Source organism: Equus quagga, chromosome 14 (genome assembly GCF_021613505.1).
Source record: "Equus quagga isolate Etosha38 chromosome 14, UCLA_HA_Equagga_1.0, whole genome shotgun sequence".
NCBI classification, from domain to species: domain Eukaryota; kingdom Metazoa; phylum Chordata; class Mammalia; order Perissodactyla; family Equidae; genus Equus; species Equus quagga.
In genome coordinates this window covers 1,688,875-1,704,552 of record NC_060280.1, presented here as the reverse complement: position 1 = coordinate 1,704,552, position 15,678 = coordinate 1,688,875, and the positions used below count along the sequence as shown (strand labels likewise).

At 40.4% G+C, this 15,678-nt stretch overlaps 1 protein-coding gene across 3 annotated transcripts in view; it reads right to left on the bottom strand.

Annotated features, from left to right (window-relative positions):
- Positions 1-15,678, bottom strand: part of DCDC1 (doublecortin domain containing 1) — a 427,916-nt gene that overhangs the window by 72,431 nt on the left and 339,807 nt on the right. For all 3 annotated transcript variants that reach the window (XM_046637833.1, XM_046637832.1, XM_046637834.1), the window contains one exon: positions 2,276-2,399. In XM_046637833.1, coding sequence (XP_046493789.1) covers positions 2,276-2,399 — 124 coding nt within the window. The remainder of the gene's footprint in view (positions 1-2,275; positions 2,400-15,678) is intronic.

Genomic DNA, 15,678 nt, shown 5'->3' with positions numbered 1-15,678 from the left:
GGTTTCTGGGTGTAGATGAAAGTTCAATGAACCATATACCACTGGGAAAAGGGGCCCAGGGTGTATCTGTGGGCACTTGTCCTCAGACCAGACTGTTGCTTCACCACAGTCTAAGGAGAAGGGCATCTTTGGGATCCTAAGCAATGACTTCTTGGTTTCAGGCCCCTACAGTGCTGAGAGTCATTGACTCAATCAGTGAGGATTCATAGGGAATTGTGACTTGAGGAGAAAGGAAAAACTTGCTTGAGACCAGAAAATATGACAAAACGATTTTTTAAAAATCAGGATAAAATATTTTTTAAAAATCTTTTAGGATGTAAATCATTGCCCTAGCAATAAAGCAAGACACTCGAGAGCCCCAGAGGCAAACACAGGGTTGAAGCTGGGTTTTATCTTCAAGGTAAATGTTAAAAGACACCTGGTCACCTTAAGGGGATTTTCCAAACCCCAGTGAGCTTCTGCCTCCATGGTCTTGCCGGGGAAGGGCACAGGAGGCAAATCTCAGGGTCCAGCCAAGGTGGGAAGTTGAATAGGAGACCCTCTCCCCTCATAAAACAAGAATCATAATATGAAAAATGTCATTGAAAAAGCAAACCAGAGAGACAGCTCTCCAGGTAGTTGCATGTAAAACAGACCAACTCAAACATTTTCTCTGTGTGGAAGAGAAAAACACTCTTCGCTGGTAATTCATACCCCAGGCGACCCTCACTAGGAGTTTAAAACACGTTAGATAAAGATGAAGAGAAAATTAATAATCTGAAAGAAAAATGTCTGAAAATATCATGCCAAAATGCATCATAAAGAGGCAAAGAAATGGAAAATAAGAAAGAGAGGTTAAGAGACACAGAGATCAAAACGGCAAAGTCTAGCGTACACCTCATCAGAGTTTTCTATACAGAAGAGGGGGATGCAGGAGGGAGAATATTTGAAGAGATGATAGGTGATAATTTCCCACAAATGACGTGAGGTATCAATTCACAGATTCAAGAACCCCAAGGAGGAAAAATAAAAACAAATCCTCTCTCAGACATAATATGGTGAAACTGAAGAATATCACAGAAAAGAGAAGATTTTAAAAGCAGTCAAGGAGAAAAGATAGATTATTGCAAAGGAGTAACACTTAGAAGGACAGCCGGCTCCTCAACGACAGTGGAATACAGATGTCAGATCATCACTGATGCCTTCAGTTTGCTAAGTGAAAAGACCCTCTCGGAATGAGGGCAGAATAAAGACATTTTCAGGTAAGTAAAAACTGAGTTTGCTACCACTAACTGAAAGAAGAGAGTGCTAGGCAGAGGAAAGTAACCCTGTGGAAAAGACTGAGACGTAAAAAGGATTTATAAGAAGAAAGAGGAAAAATTAGGGGTAAATTTAAATAAACATTAACTACATACAACAACGTTAATATCTTGTTGAAATTTTTTAAAAGATAAAATTAAAATATACGACAATAAAAGTGTATAAGTTACAAATCAAAAGATTGAAGTTAAAGTATTTGAGTGTTCTCAATTATTTCAGAGAAGAGCAAATATATTTGTTAACTTTAGATTTTGATCATTTACATATGTGAGCTAAAATGTTCAGAGTAACAACAACAACAAAAAGAATGGAAAAAGAGGATATAATTTCCAAACTAGTAGATGGGAAAAATGTGAGGAAAAAAGTCAATCTGAAAGAATACAAGAATGGAGAAAAAATGAAACAGAGAAAAAAACAGGACAAATAAAAAGCAAATAATAATCCAAATATGTCTGATATTACAATAAGTAGAAAAGACTAAATCCTTTAGTTTAGAGAGAAAGACTTTCAGACAATATTTGAAAATTAACCATATGCTGATTAGTGGAGACCCCCTAAAACAGAAGAATATACAAATATAAAAAGTAAAAGGATAGAATGAAGATACTAGGCAAACAACCAGGAAAAGCCGACACATTTCTATTAGTATTGCATAACTGAGACTTTTACTGGAGCTAGAGAGAGCCTACACGATGATAAAGGCTTCAATTCACCAGGGAGAGAGAATATTTCTGAACACATGTGTCTATGAACTAAATTTCAAAACACATAAAGTAACATTTGACAGACCACCAGAAGAAATAGATAAGTTCGTCTCCACAATGGAAGTCTTAAATGCATCGTCCTGATTAATTGATTGAACAACAGAGTTAATTGATCTCTCGCACTAACAACTGCAAATCAGAATCTGCAGGAGATTCTCATAAGCAGCAACCCCGTCTAAGGTTGCAATTCCATCTACAACGAGTGATACCACCTCATTGAGTTGGCCGCTAGGAAGGACTGGCCACATGTAGGTGAGCTTATTCCACAGAGGATTTTCAACTCTAGAATGTTTCCACTGGCCTGGCTTCTTGGTCCCTTCATGTTTTATGGCCCACCTAAAACAAAATGAAAGACAAAAAGGAAGTTAGCAAGGGTAAATATCACTTCAGAATCGTCATCGAGTATTTCCATGAACGAGGCAAAGACTGTGAATTGAAACCCAAATCTGATTACTTACTGTGCACAAGAGACACAAAGGAAAGTAATTTTAAAATGAAAAAATAAATATTTAAAACTCAGGAAAAATTGGCATATTATATAATTGACAGTGGAATTTGAGGCAAAAGGTAAAGTAGAATAACAGAGTCATTTTATAAGAATGGCATAAATAACAACACAACTGAAAAAAATCACACAAAAGTTTTCAGACATTCAAAGAGAAACCGAAGTAGATGCAATTATTGTGGGAGACATCGCCACATTACCAACACATGATGAACTACAGGGAACCGTGTTTAAGTAATAAGTAAGGACATAAAATATCGGACCGCCATAAAGAAAAGTGTAATATGACCATTGATTTACATAAATTGCAGTCTTTCTCAATAATTCCTGGGACATCTGTAACATGCCACATACTAACAAAATTAACTTCAATACAATTTTAAAATGAAAATTGAATGAGTCACAATTTGTGGCAAATGGCAGAATAAAATTAAATATAAATGAAAGTTTAAATTCTACAATTTCAACCACAAGATAATTTAAAAAACACATTCTCTCTCTCTCTCAAAATACTAATTTCCAGATAGGGAAAAAAACAGCATGATCGACATCTATTTAGAAAGCAACAAAAATAATGATCATGAAAACTTAAAGGATACATCTAGAATTACATTCAAAGGTAAATTCATAATGTTAAATGCTTATTTGTTAAGAGCTAAATAGAGAAAGGAAATTAATAAAACATTCAACTCAATAATTTATTTTAAATATATATTTAATATATATTATATATATAATTGTCCAATGGAAAAAAGCTGAAGAAAATAATAAAGATTCAAATAGAAATAAATAATTTAGAAAATGGAACATCAGTATAATTGTTCAAAGAAATGTTCTTCAAATAAAAAATAAAATAGCAAATGTCTTGCAAATAAATCTAGATTAATAAAAATATAATACAAACCACATAAGAAAACTGAGCTAAATATTTAGCATAGAGAAGATTAAAGGAGTGTATTATGCATGCATATGTTAATAAATGCAAAAATTCTTAAGAATTTAATTTTTAAAACTCATAGATTTGAAACAGAAAACATACTCTTGCTCATGTAACTTCACAGGTCATGGAATAGATCATTTTCATGCAATATAAAATGTTCTAAACCATAAAGATGTAGAAAACTAGCTAATTCATTCCCTGAAGAGCAGATAAGCTTCACCATAAAGTCAGTCACTGATAATTTAAGAAGTAACATGGCAGTCTTACTTCAAATTAAAGACTTGCAATTCCTAAATCAATATTAACCAATAATATTTAACATTATGGCAAGAGAATAATCACTCTGGCTAAGTAATATCAAGCCTAGAAATGAAATATGGACATTTACTGACATAACGAGTCACTGATTAATGAATAAGGACACAGGAGCAGCCGTCTCTCACAATTTTCTAGCACACATGATGGTCATCTGAGCCTGAAAGTCCTCTGAGATCGCCTGGCCCCACCAGAACCATTTGCAGTATTCAGCCTTGCGTTCAAGGGCCCGGAGTTCCCATAAGCTTGCTGGAAATCCTTGGGGTCTGGACACTGAGGGGTGGCGGTGGCAGGAAAGGCCCGTGCCTTACCAACACAGAACCCGTCCTCCCGCTACCCTACAGCCGTCTGTGCTCCCATCTGAGGCCAACTCTTCTGCTCGTGCCTAGAGCCTTATCCTCTCCCATCTAGAACTTTGTTCCTGCCCCGAACTATTAATTTGCCTGCCCTTCTGGGTCATTCTATCTGCATAATGTCTGACAGCTTGATGTGGTAAAAACAAAAACAAAAACAAAAACTTTCTCTATACCCCACACCCACCTCCAGTTATTGCCTTACTTCTTCGTGTCCACTTACACCAAACTCCTTAAAAGACTCATCTCCTCTTCTTCTCCTCCCTTTCCCTCTTAACCCAATTCCAATTACACTCTCATCTCTGAACTCCAGTGAAGCTTCCCCATCCGGGTCTAACATTCCCCAAGCCAAAGGTCGTTTCTTAAGACCTGACTGAGCTAACAGCAGCGTCTAACACACCACCGTCCCTTCCTGCTTAAGACACTTTCTTCACTTCAGTTGACTTCCATGAAACCACTTTCTCCTGGTTTTCTCCTAAGCTAGTAGCCAAAATTGGTAGTCCCCAAGTGTGTGCTAGAGGGTATGAAACAAATTCCTTGAAAATCCAGGGCCTCCACGTCAATGGAGCTTTTAGATGTCCATTGGTCTGATGCGCGGAGTAATACCACTGTCAGGTGAAGGACAGGTTGTTGGTGAAGAATTCATCCTTCTCATTGCTGTGCCTTATAACTTCAGCCCATCATGGTGTCTTTAAATCGAGCTGGTCAAGTTCAACTTAGAGTGTTAAGAAACATTCACACAGAGCAAAGGCCATTAGGCTGCAGAGTTCCAGCACAGCATGAACTTTTATGTAAAAGCAACAGACCTCTTAACATGCTATTCTATAAATGAAGAGGTGACAGACCCCTACCTGTAATGGCACTAGCAGGCCCACATACAATGACTGTGCGTGTGCACAACCAAGTCAGAACTTCACAGCATCAGCAAGGACTCTGGAAGCTCAATTCCTGAAGGCCAGCACTAGGTGGAGACAGCGATTCGTGCAATGCTTGCAGACAGCCTTTTTCTGCCTCTTGAGAACTTATTTCTACGTAATATTTTCCATTCTTCTCTCCAGTGTGGAAAAGGGTGTTCTTAAACAATTGGTAATTTTAACAGAAACATTATTTACAACAAAAAAGCTCAGGATTTGGAAGGACCTACTAGAAAACACACACATGTACACACACCCTAAAGGCAGCCAAATAAGGGTCAAAGGCAAGTTTATTTATTTAAAATAATGTCTTTATTAATCCTGCCTTTCCATTAATGGTAAAATTCTATATACGACACTTCATGAATATCTACCTCCATGGATAGGAGTATGACCAAAATTAATATACACTCCTGGATTTATCTGAACCTAAAAGATCAAAAATTAGCATCTTTCTTCAACATTTTGGTTGACCAATATCTCCTCCCTCAAAAACGAGGTCCAGAATTGATCAGATCAATTTCAGTCTGATTAATGGAGTCATGGCTCCACCAGAGAGCTCCATTCAACTAATCTTATAAAGGAGTGGGAAACAAAAACTCATTATTTAGATAATGTTTTTGGAGTCCAGTGCCTTTGACGGACTTCAGTGTTGTGGCAGCCTATGAGAAATTGTGCGAGACTGTACACGCTGTGACAGAAGGTGTTATTTTGCACTCCTGAAAATCAATAGTAAAATGAAAACAAACCTAAAAGTGTCTCAGATAGAGAGAAATAGTCTTTTTTCATATTCTATCAGGACACAATTATATTGAACATAGTAATAAAACATGACACAAATATATAATTTAGATCTGATAAATTGTAAATACTCTGGCAAATTCCAACTTAAATTAGCAGTGTCTAACAAACACGCCTGTAAAGATCATCAGATTCACAACCCACAACTGCCAAAGAAACTCTTTAACTCTTTGCTTTACACTAGGACCTATTTATTTATTTAACTGGTCACTTTTCAGTTTTTCAGTTTATCTAACCCACAAGATTAGACCCAAAATTCATCTATAATTAACTTAAAATTGCACGTTCCTCAGGAACAGTGAAAGCATGTTATTCTCACAGAACAGTAATACATTCTATGGACTGATTTTGGTAGAACTCAGTACATAAGACTAACTTTAAGTACCCACCTCTGAAAAAAGAAAAGGGTGGGAGGAAGAATGGGCAGATTGCAATAATAATATTAATACTAACAGGAACTACCTGCTTTGATGGGATTCAATCATAGCCCAACAAATTCACACAGATGTGAACTGTTCTGACACTTTCTAAGGGTCTGGATCTCTGGACAGGGAAGAAATTATTCAGAACCAGGAGCTATACACACAGCCAAGCTTAAGTGCTGTATGAGGGTTAAAAGATCAGATACGCAGCTGGAAACCTGGATCCATCAAACATCACTCTCTCGTCTTTTACCAGTACCACTGTATGAAACATTTTAGGCTACATTTATTTTGCAATTTATACTGAATATTAAAGGTAAATGTAAAAGTTTATGTAAATAATTATTTTTAATATTTAAATTTTAAATAACTTTACCCTAACAGAAAACAGGCGCCGAAGACTGCGGTGTCAACTTATAAGCTAAAATTTACAAAGATCAAGTAAGTTTTGCATATTAAACATTATTCTACTTTATCCTGGAGTATTTTGTATAACCTAATAAATAAACTAGGGATTTGTTCTTCCGTCTTATATTTTCCCATTGGCCCCGTCTCTTTATGTTATTTTGATAACTAGCAACTTACGTAAAGACAGAGATTGGATTTCAATGGCAACTAAGGCCTAAGGGGAGAATTCATGATCATCTTTCCATCAGGCGTAACTAATTTCTAAGAACGAGAATCATCCCAACAATTACACTTAAAAGAACACAATTTCATAATAAGTTCCATGATTTTATATTATATTCTTCTCAATTGAAGATCATTAATTAAGCCTTTTAACACAATCCAAAGTTATTTTTTAAAAGATCAATTATGAAATATGGTATAAACCTACAGTACATTAATGGTAATCACCAGCAATATATATATATTTAGTATAGAGAGATAAATGGATATACAGATAGATACAAAGTCAAACCTGACACCTCTTGCAAGTTAGCTTTTTAAAATAAGTCTTTGACCTGCTCTATTTTGTTTTGTTTTTCTAGCTGATGGAGCTTCCTGGTTATTTAGATTCTGGATACATAGAAGTAATCTATATTCAGCTCTAAAGACCTATCATTATCTCCCATAGTCAGAGCTTCATACTTGTATAAAAGCAAAGCTCTCTTTGCAACTAAGTAAAATCTCCATCAAGTGCAAGATTTGTAAACAAAAAACATTTTTCCTTCCACAACACTTGCTTATGTGATCTTTGAGTTCTTGAATCCGTTCCATTTATCACCTATCTGAGACTGATAGGTTAGCTTTTGTCTCTCAGATCTTTGCAGGATCCACTACCTGAAGTTTCTGTATCGATTTTTGTGCAAATAAGGCAAATGAATAAATGTCCATTGGACACCTGCTCTTTCTCCCCAGCAGCATGCCAGGCACTAGAGAGAATCCAAAAGAAGTTAGAGAGTGGTTCTGCCCCCAGGAAAATTACAGCATTTTAGGAGGAAGCAAAAATTATACACCTGGGAAAGTTTTTTGAAAACAGTACAGGACAATATGTAATGGAAAGAAATCTCACTTTCAATAAGAGTATAACAGATAGCCTTAAGGGAAGGAAAATAATATGAGCTTTATATTATGGAAAGAAACTGTTGGGGGGGAGGGGGGATCCTTGAAGGATGCATGAATTTTGTGTACATGAAGGACAAAGAGTTTGAGACAGTGAAAGGAAAGAGGAGCGATGTCATTTCAAGAAACGGAGAAAGAACACAATCTTTTGGTATTATATAATAAATCCAAAATCTGTGTTTCTTAAGGACCAGAATTCTAGCTAGGAGAGAGAATGACCCACATCTACAGCTTTTCATTTCTCAATCTCAGTTATGTCTGGACAACTCTTCTCCTTAAAGTACAGCACGTCACCATTTAAGGCTCTTGATTGTATCTAGTCCTGTCAGGAAGGAATAGTTATCCCCAAACTCAATTCTCCCTTCCTTCTGTAGTAGTAGATTTTTAGATGCACATGACTACCTGGCTAAAGAAAATTTGCTTGCATGTAGGTGTAGCCAGGCATCAAAGTTCTGGCCAAATGGGCTGTGGGTGGATGTGGTGTGCACCACACACACACCTGACGCTCAAGCAACTGAACGTGCGCTCCCCTGCTCCCTTTTCTCCATCCCATCAGCTGGGAGATGGCAAGAGCTTTAGACTCATAAGTGGATGCACTTGGCAAGGATGGCAGAGCTGCCTACCAGGTCCGTAGCACCCCCCCCACCTGTAAACAACCGTGCTGAGAGAAAAGAGCTTCTATATAAGCCTGAACGTTTTGGAGTGTTTGTCACAGCAGTTCAGTCTACACTCTTTCTGGGATAATGTTGCTCATTTCCACCACTCCAGTCTTTTACTTTTTCCTGTTCTCCCTCTGAACCTTTTACTGCTTTCTCTGCTATCCATCTCTGAGGAATTCTCATGGGTTGTTGCCACCACTGACAACTCATCTCTCCCAATTCTCAATGCCTCTGTCATCAGCTCCTGTCCTGTCCAGTCCTGCCTTTGATGCTCACCCACTGCCTATCTAACGGTCACCTTCTCTGATTTCTTCAAGAAATGCTCTTAGAGGCAGTGAATGATAGTTCTTCAGAAATATTGGCATTAAAAAGATGGACCCTGGGGCTGGCCGGGTGGCACAGCAGGTAAATTCACACAATGCGCTCTAGCAGCCCAGTGTTCGCCGGTTCAGATCCCCGGTGCAGACCTACACACCACTCATCAAGCCATGCTGTGGCAGGCTTGTCATTTATAAAGTGGAGGGAGATGTGCACCGATGTTAGCTCAGGGCAAGTCTTCTTCAGCAAAAAGAGGAGGATTGGTGGCAGGTGTTAGCTCAGGGCTAATCTTCCCGGAAATAAAAAGAAAAAGATAGACCCCACATGTCTGGTCGAAGGGTGGTGCCGTGTGGGTTCCCAGGGAACCAGGGATGATCACTATTCAGGACGGTCCAGAGAGGCTGGCAGTCATGAGGAGTGAGTGATAGTTTTTTGTACGTATTTCCTCTTCAGAAATATTTCCCCAAACAGCTTTTAAGGTCTACACATTGTCCATTGTAGTCACATTTTAGCTCTGCATCAAAGTTCCCAGGAAACAGATGAGAAAAAAGAAGAACAAGCAACCAAGGGGAAAAGAAGAACAGAGTAGAGATTCCAAATGAAAAGGACAGAGTCATAAGCCAGAGAAAAGAAATGATGATGTACGAGGTCCCCAGAAAAAGAATAACTGTCAATAGGAAGTCCAGAAATGCAATCAAGTAACAACAAGGATCTTTTGCCTAAAGTCAGCCTTGGGAAGCACCACCAACCATATTTTCGACATCTATACTTATGCTGCTGCATGCCAGGGATCCAAGGAACTGAGACAGTTGCTCTCCCTGAGGAGTCCCAGTTTGGTGAGAGGCCGGACCACTGGAACAAGTAGCAGTGACACAAGACGATGAGGGCCATCACAGGGCTTCTACAGGGTGCTGCAGGGAAGTGAGCAGAGTCACTGCTGCTTCCTGCAGGTCGTGGGGGTTAACGTGGAGGAAATGGCAGGGTGGTTTCCCGGGACCCAGAGTCTGGCCCATAGCACGTACTCTGCCCACTTACCGAATGAATGAATGCGCTAACCTGGCCTGTACTTAAAATCTAGCTGGTGAATTCTGGATTCTCAATTCTCCGCATATAGATACTCAGAATTCTTGAATCCTTAAATCTAAAGTGAGAGAATATAAACGAGTACTCAAGATTCCCCTGGCACATACGTAGAGTAAGAGCTAGCTGGCATAATATGATTTGGCAGATACCAGACCAGCCCCCCACTTCTGAAAACTAGATCCTGAAATTCCATCATTACCAATCCACTCCTTTATGCTCAAAGGTTTAGTGGTTTGGCCAAGGGCATTGCAAGATTTGCAAGACAAAGGGTGGGTACATTATAATCTGTGGTAAACTGAAAAACGGCCCCTCAGAAAATACCCATGTCCCTGGAACGTGTGAATGTCACTTTATAAGGCAAAAACGGACTTTGCTGACGTAATTAAGTTAAGGCTCTTGAGACGGAGAGACTATCCTGAATTATCTGAGCGGGGCGGTAAAATAAGAGCGAGGCAGAGAGAAGTTTGACCCAACAGAAGCGGAGAAGACGACGTGACCACATAAGCAGAGACTGGAATGATGAGACCACAAGCTAAGGAATGCCAGCAGCCCCTGGAAGCTGGAAGAGGCAGGAACGGACTTCCCCAGGACCCCAGAGGGAAGTGGTCGCGCAGACACCTCGACTTCCGCCAAGTGGTCCTGACTTCAGACTTCTGGCTCCAGGACTGTGAGAGGATACATTTTTGTCCTTTTAACCCGAGTCTGTGATAATTCGTTAGAGGAAGCACTGGAAAGGAGTACATAATCTTCAAAACAAGTTTCAAAGATCAACACCAATTGCTTCTTTTTTTTGGAATAAGTTTCTGAGTGTGAAAATAGAGAGTATGTTGTGCATTCCTCTCCAGCTAGTCTTCTTTACTACCGATTTTTTTGGGGTGGTTTCTTTCATTCCTTTTATAAAAGACTTGTAAAATTTTAACCAAACTACATTAAAATTTTATGTCCTGCATTTTTTAAAAACTAACATAACATTTACATTATGTTTTTCATTATCATGTTTTTCATTATTATTATTCTTAGTAACTGAATAAAAGTTCATAAAAAAATATCGTAGCTTTCTTAACTAATTCCTTATTACTAAGTGTTCAGGTTGTTTCTAATTTTCACAATTACATAAAACATGAAAATAGATACATTTATTCATAAGACTTTTTTCCCCATAGATATTTAGGATTACTTCCTCAGGCTAGACATTTAGAAATATAATTGCTAAGTCAAGGAACATTAGCATTTAAAATTCTTGATCCGTATTGCCATACTGTTTTCTAAAGGTGTGGCGTTGCTTGGAATTCTTTTTTGTAAAAGAAATCAGTAGGCCAATATCTATAGTCTGGGCCACAGTGTTTAAAATTACTTAACACTGATTTGGGAAGTGACTAAAATAAAAAGAGCTTCTCTAATAGTTACATGGGCATCCCATTCTGACTCGGATCTAAAGATGCAGTGTGACCTTCTCAGAACTGTCTGGATTCAGTGCTTCGGTGTACTGGACCTTCTCAACAAGCACCCCTTAAGACATAAGCAACAGCTGTTTACTTTCCTGCTCCCCTTACTAAGCTGCAAGGTCTGTGAGGACAGGGACACCCTGCGTGGCTGCATCCCAGCGTCCAGCAGAGCATCTGCAACATGACAGACACAGGAGACAACGGATGCTCTTTCCTCTGTGAACAGGGGAGGAAAGCCGAGTGGAGACAGTTCTCCAGTTTGGAGTACAGAGGCTCTAAGATTGGAGCTCCCCCCTCTGTATTTAAAGGTAATTCGTTCCTGACGATCCTTTAAAATACAGGCATAATCATGAAGTGCCTACATATACCATATACGTAACCCTGTGCTAAGTACTGTGACGATTTAAAAGGAAGTATAGAAACACAGTGTTTGACCCTCCTTTTCAGATGGAAAGACAGGACGTACACAGCAAAGTATGATTCAACACAGCGGTGCTGTCCCGTATGGTAGCCATCAGCCGCATGGGGTTATTTAAATACAAATTTGAAATAACTAAAATTAAATAAAATAAAAAATGCATTTCTTAGTCGCACCAGCCAGATGGGGAGAGCTCAGTCACCCAGCCCTGCAGCACAGTCCAGGAGAACTCAAGAAGGAGTGAGAGGCAGAGTCTGTCAGAAGTCAAGAGCAGGGGAGAACAATGGGGACAGCCACTTTGAACTGACTCTGCAGGACAGAATAGTTCATGAGTCAAAGAAGAAAAGTAAAAGCATTTTGTTGGGAATTTAAAGAATGATTTAAGAAGCAAGCAGATTAGGAACATCTCTGCCCATATAAATGGCCTCAAACGCCTAAACGGGTCTGTATTTGACTACCGTATGACTGCAACGTTACTCCTCACTCTCACAACTTACTATGTGTCCTAAGAGGCAAATGGTCTATGTCAGATGCCCCAGTAAAGCTGTGTTAAGGCGTCCCTGGGGGCCAAAGCCACATACAAACTCAACTCACCCCCTTTCTCCTACTCTTCCCACCTCCGTCTTTGTCCTACTCCTACTCCTCCCAACCCCGTCACTGGGACTGCTGCAGATCCGTGGTGTGGCCTCTCCGCGCTGCGCCAGGCTCACGGGTCAGGCTCTGGGCCCCCTGCAGGTCACTGTGGAGAAGCCCTGACTCTCAAGCACGCTAATGTTGTGTTACTTTCTAAACTGGGCCGTAATGAAAGTCCTAAATCAGGTAGATGCTCATTAGCGGGATTAGCCGACCCACCCAGATGCACTCAAATAACTGACAGGAAGTTGCATAAATCTTGCCCTTCTGAACCAGCCTCGGAGCGCAGTGAAATATCGAACCAGCACAGGCCAGGGACTGTCAGCCGCGCGTCACCAACTGCCTTTCACTGTTGTCTTTCTCCTCACTGTGACCGAGGGTGGACAGGGAGCACTTCCCCTACCAGCCTTCAGGCCCAGGTGATTCTTCCCTCGGATCCGAAACGAACTTACAGACTATTTAGTTCACCTCTCATTTCTCAGTGAGGGAAATGAGGTCCAGTCAGACTTACCCGGCTGGTCAGAGGAAGAGCTTGCAGTAAACTCAGCCCCCAGAGCTCAGTGAGTCACACACTTCACCCTTTACATAAGAGCCTTGAACACTCAGAAAGGAATCTGGTTTGTGCAGTAATTTTTTTTTTTTTTATTAACTCAGTTGTTTTTATTTTTTAGATTCCAAATATAAGTGAGATCATATGGTATTTGTGTTTCTCTGACTTATTTCACTTAGCATAGTTCCCTCAAGGTCCATCCATGTTATAGCAAATGGCAAGATGTCATTCCTTTTTATGGCTGAGTTGTATTCCTTTACATATATATACATCTTCTTTTTTTTTTTTTTTTTTGGAGGAAGAGTAGCCCTGAGCTAACTACTGCCAATCCTCCTCTTTTTGCTGAGGAAGACTGGCCCTGAGCTAACATCCATGCCCATCTTCCTCTACTTTATATGTGGGAAGCCTACCACAGCATGGCTTTTGCCAAGCAGTGCCCTGTCTGCACCCAGGATCCAAACCGGCGAACCCCAGGCCACCGAGAAGTTTGTGCAGTAATTTTAACAATTCAAGTCAAGTGTGACGGTCACAAAGGAGGTGCCCAGGACATGTCTGCTGAGTAAACTGTCAAAATCAGGATGTGAGAGGGTCCTCTCTCTGTTCTTTCATAGAAAAAGTGAGTTTTCTCTGAGAGACAAGAAGCAATAGCAACTTCCCATAGTCTCCGAGCCTCTCGAAATGGTCCTTTATATTTCCCTTCTAATGCAGAGCATTATACAAGAAAACTCAGGCACGTATGCGAACAGTTCTGCATTTGTCACAGCATGGTACTGTGGGTGGCATAAAATTCAGTGCGTGAGAAGGGTGTCCACTTCGACTGCACTGTAAGTGTCATGGGGATTCCGTCTGCTTTGTTTGAGCACATCCCCGGTGCCTAGAACAGCATCTGGCACGGAGCTGCACTGAATAAGCAGTTGTGGGATGCAGTGCCAGCCCTAGACCTGGGCGGCCGACTTCTGCCCTCCTGCTTCATTCAGTGGGCGAGGAGTTCGTGGAGCCCGGGGGAGTTGTCCACCTGGAGTCCACATGCCTCCTCCGCACTCATGGACACTTCTCTGAGGCCTCAGGGTTTCCTGGCCAGATAGTCCCACACTTGCTTCCAGGGACTGGAACAGCCTCGTCCTCACTCTATACTGATTACAGATCATGCTGCTGGTGTGCAACCCCTAGTTCTGAAAGGTGGCCAAGGGACACTCTCTGCCTGGGGTGGCGCAGAGATTGGACATGGGGCTGATGTAGCTACCTGTACATTTTGGATGCCCACTGCAGCACAGGATACAGTCAGGGCTGTGAAGAGAAGGTGGGGAGGCACGGGCAGAGAGCCTCCATTTGTGCTTTGATCCTAACCCTGTAAATTCTAGAGGAGGCTTGGTTGACTAAATGGACGGATGGATGGATGGATGGATGGATGGATGGATGGATAGATGCGTGAAGGGATGTATGGATGAATGCATGAAAGGATAAATGAATGAAAACAATGCACTTACACAAACCAGTGAAATATATCAGGGAAAGAGAAACGGATGGGGCACATGAGCCTTCCCAAAGGTTCTGATAACAGCTAATTCTGTCAAGCTGTGCAAGGGCCTATTTTAATGTCGTTAATGATCCATCTCAACAGTAACAAGATTGTCCAGAAAAATGGTGACTGTTCATGAGACATCTTAAAGTGGCCAAAAAGGTGGTTCTGAAACTTTTAGTTTAAAAATGACATGAAATGTAGATTTTTAAGATAAAGTTCTCAATCAAGTGAAATTTTAAAATGTGTCAATCAACACATACTCACTCAAAATCAAAAGATTCAAGCTTCAATTATAAAAAGAAAATTCTAAATTCACAAAAATAAAGCACTTCCTCTTATCAGGACTCCACCTGGCACCAGATCTGGCACTGAGAGGTGCCCACCAGGCATTTGTCAGCAGAGCAGAGTGGCTGAGACCTGTCTGATGCCAGACCCCTGGGATTAAATCTTGGCTTCCCTTCTGTCTAGCTGGGTGACCTTGGACACGTCACTCTTGGGATAATGAGATAGTTACTTCGGAGAACTCCTTTAACGATTAAACACGTCATCACTTGTAAAGGAATAGAGCAGTGTCCAGCTTCCGGTCAGCGCTCTGGAAGGACTGATTTCCAGAGCTAATATTGTGTTCTTGTTAAATGACACAAATGGGGTGTGATCCATAGCGTTAGCTGTTCTTACTGTATGCCAAGTTATCTTTAATCTCAAAAACAGGCATGGTCGCCGAGTGTTGGTAAATTTAAATTTTAAACACTGATCTCTAAGCTAACTACAAAGCAACTCTGGCAATAACAGTAGATTGCAACCATATCAAAGTATCTTTAGTGTGTTGCCACAACCAATTTTGGCTAATGTAACAATAATTCAAGGGGAGTTTTGTCAGTCAGCAGGTTGAAAGGCTGTGTTTTAACTCTGTCTTCTCTGGCTGATGAAGGTGTGTTCAACGTTTCAATCATTTAAAATCTATGCTAAGCTACAGAATGGGAAGAAAGAACCCAGTCTGCATGTTGCTGAAATGCTGCATGCGCCGGCACGCCGAGACAGAACACCTGCGCCACCGGGACAGAGGCAAAGGAGCTGGACACGCTGCGAAAAACAAAATAAAACAATAATAACCTTCACCCATCTTTTAGACTGAAAACAACATCACTTATACCTGTTTGGACTTAAGAAA